At 35.3% G+C, this 10,012-nt stretch overlaps 2 protein-coding genes across 3 annotated transcripts in view; both read left to right on the forward strand.

The window, feature by feature from the left end:
- The first annotated feature begins 613 nt into the window (after positions 1 to 613).
- LOC111483016 lies at positions 614 to 5,352 on the forward strand. The gene is made up of 10 exons (XM_023129103.1): positions 614 to 1,282; positions 1,426 to 1,563; positions 2,151 to 2,339; positions 3,399 to 3,536; positions 3,630 to 3,748; positions 3,870 to 4,002; positions 4,095 to 4,224; positions 4,314 to 4,393; positions 4,496 to 4,630; positions 4,738 to 5,352. Exons 1-10 carry the CDS (start codon positions 800 to 802, stop codon positions 4,966 to 4,968), a joined length of 1,776 nt encoding a protein of 591 aa, XP_022984871.1. The 5' UTR covers positions 614 to 799; the 3' UTR covers positions 4,969 to 5,352.
- Positions 5,353 to 6,090: 738 nt separating this feature from the next.
- LOC111484291 (putative clathrin assembly protein At2g01600) overlaps positions 6,091 to 10,012 on the forward strand; it is a 6,661-nt gene continuing 2,739 nt past the window's right edge. Inside the window, exons 1-7 of one of the 2 annotated variants that reach the window (XM_023130841.1) lie at positions 6,091 to 6,368; positions 6,503 to 6,572; positions 6,658 to 6,755; positions 7,411 to 7,549; positions 7,659 to 7,786; positions 9,325 to 9,417; positions 9,552 to 9,602. In XM_023130841.1, the coding sequence (XP_022986609.1) occupies positions 6,279 to 6,368; positions 6,503 to 6,572; positions 6,658 to 6,755; positions 7,411 to 7,549; positions 7,659 to 7,786; positions 9,325 to 9,417; positions 9,552 to 9,602 (669 nt within the window). In that variant the 5' untranslated portion in view covers positions 6,091 to 6,278. The remainder of the gene's footprint in view (positions 6,369 to 6,502; positions 6,573 to 6,657; positions 6,756 to 7,410; positions 7,550 to 7,658; positions 7,787 to 9,324; positions 9,418 to 9,551; positions 9,603 to 10,012) is intronic. The other variant, XM_023130833.1, reaches the window with a different exon arrangement.

Here is a 10,012-nt window from a genome sequence, read left to right on the forward strand (position 1 = left end):
TTTTTTTTTTTTTTTTTTTTTTTTTTTTTTTTTTTTTTTTTTTTTTTTTTATAAATAATGGACCCAACAGGTGGAAACTCTATCCTACACGTGCCCATCACATTATTAAATATATATTCCAATTTCAATTTACAATTCACGAATATATCATAAAATATTAATATTGATTGATATTTTTATAAATAAAAAATTATTTTAGATATTAATTAAGAAAATTTTATTTGGTAACCAGTTAATAACAATTATCTTTAATTGATATTTATAATAAAATAGTATAGATATTTGGTTGACTCTAAAATGGATGTACATATAATATATATAGAAATGTTGTTGGATTTTTTAATCTTTGATTTTGATATTAATATATATGATATTTTGTATTTAATAATCATTTAAAAATAATCTAAAATTTTTTGTATTTAGTAACTTTTTGAATTTGGATAGAAGTCAAATAAAATTTAAAAAAACAGAAAATTAGAAATGAAATATGATCATTATAGAGGCGGAAAAATCGGCTGTGGCACACCTGTAAATAGGGTGATATATATGGGCCTTTATTGGAAGTCAACGCTATATAAATTTGTTTTCTCCGACTTTGAATCCCATCGTCGATTCGATCTCACGGATCTTCTTCGATTTCCCTATTTCACATCATTTTTTCTTCACTCAATTCTCCTCCCTTTTCTTCTTCTTCTCAATCTCAATTCCTTTCTTTTCAATTTGGAACCAGTAGAATCTTTCTGATTCTCAGTTGAAAACCCTGCGCCCATCATTATTATTATCCACCTACCCGTCAGCCATGGAGGACAACCACGTTGCTTTCGATTCCACCGCTGCTAATGAAGATCACGACGCCCCCCTCTCCCACGCCCATGTTGACCATGGTTGGCAGAAGGTTACCTACGCCAAGCGCCAGAGGAAGACGTCCAAGCCCTCTGCCGATGCAGTTTCTGGAAAGATCGTGGCTAATGGTACCGTTCCCGCTGGGGACAACGTTTTCCGATCGCTGGAGCAGAAATCGCAGGAGCGCCGCCGTAGAATTGTCGAGGCGCAGAAGGCCGCGGCTATTGACGCCGATGAGGATGCTCCGGTTAGATCTAAGATCAGGTCTGACGATGAGGATGGCGATGATAGTGACAGAGAGGGTGTGGAGAATGAAAAGCCTAATGAGGAGGCCAAAAAGTTGAAGCAGAAGAAGCCGAAGAAGCCTAAGATTTCCGTTGCGGAGGCCGCTGCGAAGATTGATGTGAACGATCTGTTGGCGTTTTTGACCGATGTGTCGGTATGGTGAAATGATCTGCTCGATGATGCGTTCTTGGTTTTATCTGATCTATTTTGATCTGCTTGGTTGGAAAAGAATTTGCTCTCGGTTGGTTGTATTGACTCTTCTTCTTCTTCTTCTTCCATCTGTATGTTTGGTTATAGGGCTCGTACGACACTCAGCAGGATATTCAGCTGATGAGATTTGCGGATTATTTTGGTCGCGCATTCTCGGGCGTGAGCGCTTCTCAATTTCCGTGGGTGAAAATGTTGAGGGAGTCTTTGGTAGCTAAGATTGTTGATGTGAGTTTAGCAATCTTTGCTATGTTATATTTCTCTGCAATTCGCCGTGAAGTGGATGAATTCTCTTAGTTCCGTGCTGCGTATTTCTGATTGGTTGTACTTAACCCTCTAGGTCTCTTGTTCTGAAGGAGAATAATCTTTGGGCAAAATGTTTTTTTTTAATTATTATTTTTATAATTTTGTAGATGCATATTTGGTGTTATCATCGATTTTTCCGCTCTGATTGTCTGTAATAATTGTTCATGGGTTTCATTGGATCGGAGGGACTGAATTTTGGGATGAAAAAGCACCTTACTTTTCTGTATTGTCTTTGGTTTTTGGTGACATGAGTATATTCTTCTAAATTAGCTATTGGATATGTTTAATTTGCTCGAGCAGTAAAACGAGTTTTATAAGTTGCTTGTGCAGCATTAGTTAAATAGAAATACAAGCCAGTTTTGCCTAGTTATGAGCTTTCTTTCTTCATTTTTCCCAATTGCTCGACCTCAAGTACCTACATTCTCTTTTCTTGTGTTTTGACATAAAATGGATGGAACTTGTAAAAAATGACACTTTGTGACCTAATTGTTTCATCTACTCTTTTGCAGATCCCCCTCTCTCACATATCGGAGGATGTTTATAAGGCATCAGTTGACTGGCTGAATAAACGTTCTCTTGAGGCCCTCAACTCTTTCGTTTTATGGTCTTTAGACAGCATTCTTGCTGACTTTGTGGGCCAACAAGCTAGTGCCAAAGGCTCTAAAAAGGGTGTACAACATGCATCATCTAAATCTCAGGTATCATCAGTAGCACCACTGTTTTGTTCGTTCAAAGTTTATGTACATTGGGAGGGATAACGGTGCATTGTTTTGTTCATATTTGGGTTGACACAACCCACATGTAACACTGATAACGTGAGTTTTTCTGTTTAATATGACTCCCATCTCTAGTGCTTTTTTGTTAAGGTTTTGAGCGTTAACAACCTTTTAGGGTTCCATAGCTAAAATTAGGCGTTGGATCTAATAAATCTAGAAAAAGTCCAAATAAGTTTTTTTAATATTTTTTTTAATTCCTTTTGGAGCTTGTGAAGCAAAATTAACTCGTTCTAAATAATTCTTTAATTTTCTAGCAATTGAAGAACTCTAACTTAAACTCAAACGATCCCTTCATAGAATTAATCTTAAAATATAGCTGATTATATTCGATACAGGCTGACTTTAGAATCTAGTGATTTATAGTTGTCTAGTTAAGATGAAGGATAGCTATCAAGGTTGATGGAATATGAAATTTTTGTGCTGTTTTTCGAAGCACTGCAAAATAGAAATCAAGAAAAGAGAGATCCAAAGGAGGTAGAAGATAATATTAAAAATAATATTTTAAAGTAACGTCGAAGAACTCAATTTTCATTAACTAATGCTTAACCTTAACTAGTAATAACAATAATAATAATAAACTCAACTAGGAAAAGGACAAGTTTACCATAAGCAAGCAATCTATTTACTATTTGATTGGATGAAGGTGATGGATCATGATACATATCTCTTTTATCCATCTCTTATTTCTTGATATTTGTTTATAGTCTATGTTCTCCATTTTCTGGTCGCATTTATTTTACCATTTTCTGTGACTTGTCCTTTAACGTTTACTCTTCTGGAATACATGTTTGACCTTCATAAATTTGTAAATCAATGACTCTCTAGTTATTAATAACAATCAGCTGTACAGATGCCTATGGGTTTCTATTTATTTTTTACTATTACTTTTGTCTTTCTCTTTTTGCGGGTATGGGTGGAGTAAGAGGGTGCGTTCACACATTTTCTGCATGATTCAAGAGTTAACATGTTATTACATTGCAGGTTGCCATATTTGTAGTTCTTGCAATGGTATTGCGAAGAAAACCTGATGTCTTGATTCAAGTATTGCCAACCATAAGGGAAAACTCAAAGTATCAAGGACAGGATAAGCTTCCAGTACTTGTCTGGATGATAGTTCAGGTGAATTAATAATAATATGCAATTCATAATTTATTGATTCTTAGAGTTTTATTATTATGCTTCTTATACCGGATTTCCTTTTTCCTTTGCCAGGCTTGTCAAGCAGATCTTGCGATAGGGCTTTATGCTTGGGCACATAACCTCTTGCCCATAGTTAGTGCTAGAAGTTGTAATCCTCAGTCTAGAGATCTAATTCTGCAGTTAGTGGAAAGGTGGGAATAATGGATTATCTCCCAATTCATCTATCTTCCCTTTTGCTATAATAGCTCATCCTCCACGCTCCCTCCCCGACCAGTTTTTCTTTCCTAACCGTGGAAGATTATTTTGCTGCAGAATTTTGTCCTCTCCAAAAGCCCGTACTATTCTGGTAAATGGTGCTGTCAGGAAGGGGGAGCGATTGATTCCACCTTCTTCATTTGAAACACTTCTACGGGTTACTTTCCCTGCATCGTCAGCTAGAGTGAAGGTCAGTATACTTCAGGAAACTGTTGCTATTATCTAAGATATATGCTGAAAACACAATGTTGTGTGTTTTTATTGACATTGAACCATTTGCAGGCTACTGAAAGGTTCGAGGCTATCTATCCAACCTTGAAGGAGGTTGCGCTTGCTGGCGCTCCTGGCAGTAAAGCAATGAAACAAGTTTCACAGCAGATATTTATTTTTGCTGCTAAAGCAGCTGGAGAAAGTATGTTTTTCATTTTTCTTACCCTTTTTCATATGAAGGGAACTTGTTTGTTGTTCATGAACAGTAACTGAGAGAAGATCTATTAACAGGTGTTTCAGAGCTATCTAGTGAAGCTACTAATATTTTCATTTGGTGTTTGACCCAAAATGCTGATTGCTACAAGCAATGGGTGAGCTACCCGAGTTATTTTTCTATACGTATAATCAATTTTAATTCCGTTCTCGATCTGATTGAAGTCCGTCCTTCTGAATATGCAATTGTTTTTTTGCAGGACAAGATTTATGAGGATAATCTAGAAGCTAGTGTCTCCGTTTTGAAAAAACTTTCTGATGACTGGAAAGCGCATTCTTTAAAATTATCTCCTTTTGATGCTCTGAGGGAAACTTTAAAAAGTTTCAGAACCAAGGTAGTTTCTATATTCTTGTGCAAAACCCAGCTCATACTTTGGAAGAATTGAACTGGTTGTTGACCATTCTTATTACATTTTTTATACATACGATTTTACATTGATAGAACGAGGAGGCATTGACTAGTGATGAAGTGGGTGCTTGCCAATCCAAATACAAGGAAGCAGATAAGTATGCCAAGTCGATACTGAACAGGGTTTCGCGAGGCCATGGATGTCTGAAAAGTATGGCTCTTATAGTCATCGCTCTAGGTGTTGGTGCTGCAGTCATGTCCCCGAACATAGAGTCCTTGGATTGGGAGAAACTCACTGCTTTCATCCCACAACACTCTTTCTGAGTCGGCATTCCTGCATTGTCGGCTAAGGTTTCAAATTCCGACCTTGTTCGCCTCTGATGAAGCAGCAGTTGACAATGTCGTGAAGCCAACCTTGGCTCCTCTGTGGGCAGGGAAACCAAAACCCTGTCGGTAACGAAATCGCACAACTAGTTGGTCAGTCGTTTTAGATCCTTTTTGTGTTCCTCGTGGGGGGATACTAGAGTAGTGGAAGTAGTAAGGCTTTTTAAGTTAACACTGCATTAAAAGACTGGATAGCCATTAAAAGACTGGATAGCCATTTTAGCATCTTTTAATTTGGTTTTTCTCATTTGTTAGTTTTGTTTTAAGTTATTTGCCCACTCTAACCTTCACAGGCTCGGCAGTAGATCAAAAAGGGAGTTTGGATACACATGTAGTTGATAATGTTTTCATTTATATCATTTTGGTATAAAAACACAGTTAATCAATGTTTCAATCTCTACCCTGTAATTGCTATTGCTTAGTATATATTCAAACCACTTACGTTTAAGAAAAAAAAAAAAAAAAAAAAAAAAAGTGTTTGGGAACAAATATTATACGACCGAATAATATACCAATAAAGAACAAGAACACTTAGAAGTTAAACAACTAAAATAAATATTTTTAAAGTCCAAAATAAAAATTATTGTTTTTTTAAAAGTTCAATTATTGAAAAGGTTGAGGTGGTTGCTAAGCAAGCTAGCCGATAAACCCATATATTAAAAGAATACACATTTTTAATGTTGGAGGGTAAAAGATAACATTTACATTACAAATTATTAGATTAAAATTTTATTTTATTTAGTTTTAATGATAATTAAGGTCGGAGATATATGATGAGTTTATGGGATGGAAGTATTAATATAAAATAGTGTTTTTCAAAATAACATTTTTTTTCTTTAATTATCCGTTCATAGAAAGACGGTTGATTTAATATTGATAGTTGAGAAAGAGCAAGAGAGTCAAAAGTCGACCATTTTTAATATAAACATATGAATACCCATCAAACTAATTATCATTATATATATAAAACAGAATAAAATAAAATAGAAAATTAATGACGGTGACACGTATGATATACCAAACCATGGGGCCAGAAAAACTGGAATTCGTTTTCTCCGAAATCAGAGCAAAATTCAGAAAAGAAAAAAAAAAAGTAGAAGAGTAAGGGCCATTATTCGATCCTTCCTCTCCGCACAATAATTCCTCTTGTTCTTCGTTGGATCATAGAGTCGGAATCACAGAGTAATCAGAGAATTCAGGCCATCTCAACACGTAACCCTGCTAATTTTTAGAGACTGTGCTTCAAGAATATGGCTACGCTTCAGACGTGGAGGAAAGCCTATGGCGCTCTCAAGGATTCTACCAAAGTCGGCCTTGCCCATGTCAACAGCGATTACGCGGTATTCTCTCATTTTTCTTTTCTAGATTCTCTCCTCTCTTTTTCTTCTTTGTTTTCGATTTTGTCGATCGGTGTTTGATCCGATTTCTGCGTTTTTGCCTCATCTTATTCTGCGGGATTCTTGTCTGAGTTTAGGATTTGGATGTGGCAATAGTCAAAGCTACTAACCACGTCGAGTGCCCGCCGAAAGAGAGACATCTCAGGAGTGAGTTATTGCTGTTGCTAGATCCGTTTTATTGCTCTGATTCCAAATCTACTGTTTTAGTCTGATTTTCTGTTTGTGTTTTCAGAAATCTTGATTGCTACATCTGCAATTAGACCTCGCGCTGATGTTGCTTATTGCATTCATGCCCTCGCTCGACGCTTGTCCAAGACGCGCAATTGGACGGTACCAATTTTATTCCTCTTGCTTGAATTTCTCTGTGGAATTTGTTATTCTTTCTGGCATTAGCCTCTTTTTATCTGGATGATAACTGTCGTCTAAGAAACATGTGCGGTTTCGTTAGCTATCCTCTCTTTTGAATGGTTATGTTCCTGACGTAACTGGTTTTTCTTTAGTGCTCGTAATTATCTGCTTTGGATTTGGTACTTTCATTATCTGCGTTGTGTTTAAGTTTGATACTCCACGATTGAAAACTGCGATATGTAATTTGATTTTTCTGATTCTTAATATTACCATTTGGAAGGAAATGCGCATTTCTGTAATTTCTGGTGAATTTATATTTCTCCTGCTATGATAAATACAGAACCATTTGGGTCTAACCCTTTATTAGTTGAAGTTTTTGTTTCTAATTTCTAGGGTCTCATCTATTTATGATAATGAAGTATGATCTGTGTGGCCTGAAGATTGAAATATTTCCTGATTCCCAAAACGAAATGTCTGTATCTCATTGTCATTTTGACAAATATGATATTGAATAATCCATGATTATCAGTGGAATGAATGTCACAATATAATGCTCATCAGCTGACTCATTGTTTACTGTTTCTTTTGACTTCATTTCATTTTGCATCCACTATATATGTTTCTTCATGTTTTACAGGTAGCTTTGAAAACATTAATCGTCATACATAGGACCTTGAGGGAGGGCGATCCAACATTTAGGGAAGAGCTTTTGAATTTTACACAAAGAGCCCGAATTATTCAACTGTCTAATTTTAAGGATGATTCAAGTCCTATCGGTAAAATTCTTTAGATCCTCTTCTCTTATTTTTCTGTGATTCATACAAATGATACACTAATAGTGTAATCAATAATAATAGATGACTGATACGTATATCCTTTTAATAGCTTGGGATTGCTCTGCATGGGTACGCACATATGCATTGTTTTTAGAGGAGCGACTCGAATGTTTCAGGATACTAAAGTATGACATTGAATCCGAACGCCTGCCAAGACCTGCCCAAGGTCAGGAGAAGGTATTGTATTGAAGAATTTTATTAATTCACCTGGCCTCCTTGCATGGTACATGTATGAGTGAGTTATAACATCTTTTTTAGGTTTATAATATGGAAGATGCATGCCCTTTTTGGCTATCGGTAATAATAATGTGATTATAGTTTTCTTATTATAAACATCCCAATTAACCGTAGAGATTTTTTTTTTTTCTTTTTGTAAATTATGGATATGGTTGCCTCTACTGAGGTGGAAGCTTATTCAGTTGACTGGGGGTGAATTTTATTAGCCTAATGACAATTTTTCATGATCTCTGGATGGTCAAGGGGACCTTAGTCAGGATACTGATTAGGGTAAGCTCCATTTATAGCCTTGGCAAATTGAATGTCTGTGTTAGGTTGACTCCAAACGTCAAACAAAGGAGGAATGCTTTAAGAATGGAAAAGGGCAAGGAGTAGAGTACTGAAATGCCTATTTTCACCCAAGTTATGAGAGTTCCAAATCCAATGGTTGAATCCTAATTTCTAGGTTATTATTGGTTAAATGCTGGCTCAACTCTTCCTGAAATGACACTCAGGTTTTACAACCTGCATTTTATACGATCCTTTGGATGGACTCTTTAAGAGAAATGAAGGCTTTTCTATGAACTTTCTATTTAGTATCAATACAAATTAAATTTGGTAAAGAATTCTTCCTTTTCCCTTAATCCTCAATCTCAATGGCATTGGTTTTGTCTCTATAATATGGTTTGGACGAGAAGAATAATATAGTTTCATTTGTATTAAAACAAACCAAAGAAATACATGGAAGAGTCAGCAATTTGGACTGTGTTTCGAGATATTCTTCTTTGGTGTTGACACTGCAATGATTCATTCGGTGTAAATGTCAGGCTGATGACCTTCTTCACGTATTATTGGGTTGTCGGTTTGTTCAGTACCCTTGGGCTAGGTGGTTGTCCACCTTTGGTCTAACTTTGCCTTTTCGTTAAGAGTTGCATTATTTTATGGCAGGCCAATTTCTTTGCTATTTTGTGGGGTTTGGATTGAAAGAAATAATCAAACTTTTAGAGATTTGGAGCAGTCTTGTGATGAGGTCTGAACGGTGGTTAGGTTTAATGTCTCTACCACTAGACCTTTTTGTAATTATGGTCTTGACTTGATATATATAAATATATTTTAATTTTAGTCCATTTATATAGTTTTTAGGAAGTTCGTTTTGCTTTTTTTTTGTTGCCCAATTATACCGTCATTTTTCATTTTTCTCAACAAAAGTTTGATTTCTTAACCCCCAAAAAAAAAAAAAAAAAAAAAAAAAAAAAAAAAAAAAAAAAAAAAAAAAAAAAAAAAAAAAGAAAAGAAAAGAAAAAAAGAGATGTAGTAGCAANACTAGTTGAACATATTGGATATGAGTTTGATAGTTATAGGGCACATTTGGAACATTTATTAAACATAATAAACATGTGTCATTATACATACAAAGATATGCATTTTGGAGTGGCTAAGGAGTGTCCTTAGTTCATAGATTCTTGAAATTCATTAGCCATGGTTTCTTTTGTTGGCAGGGCTACAGCAGAACCAGGGAACTGGACAGTGAAGAACTGTTGGAACATTTGCCTGCCTTGCAACAGCTGTTGTATCGTCTTATTGGCTGCAGGGTATCTTTTTGACACCTGTGAACCTCCAACTTTCATTTGATAATTAAATAAAATTTTTCAGAATATGGATTTTTTTTAAGAACTCTTTACTTTGACCTTCTAAGTACGAAAATTACCTGATGTTGAAATTACAGCCTGAAGGAGCAGCTATTGGGAATTATGTTATACAGTATGCCCTGGCACTGGTATGCTGAATTTCTTCTACTTATATCTCAGTTCCAGGATAATTTTTATTGTAGCAGAGAATATTATTAATGTTAATGTTTTCTCTATTATTATTATAGTTGTTATCATTATTTTTCATCTTTTGTGGGCCATATCCTCTTTTTTTTAGCTTCTTAGGTAGGCTTAGTATAGGTAATTAGACTTCCTTTCCTTTACCTGTCCACTTAACGTTCAATGGATAAGAAAAAATGCAAGGTCGTAATGGATTGAAATTTAAGAGTTATTAAGAAAGATACATGCCTCCCCTCATCCTACTTAACGTTCAATGAACAGCTTTACTATGTTGGGGTAGGGGGTGTCTTATTCACATGGTGAAATTCAAAAAAAAAAAAAAAAAAAAAAAAAAAAAAAAAAAAAAAAAAAAAAAATT

This window comes from Cucurbita maxima, unplaced genomic scaffold (assembly GCF_002738345.1).
Source record: "Cucurbita maxima cultivar Rimu unplaced genomic scaffold, Cmax_1.0 Cma_Scf00001, whole genome shotgun sequence".
Lineage (NCBI taxonomy): Eukaryota > Viridiplantae > Streptophyta > Magnoliopsida > Cucurbitales > Cucurbitaceae > Cucurbita > Cucurbita maxima.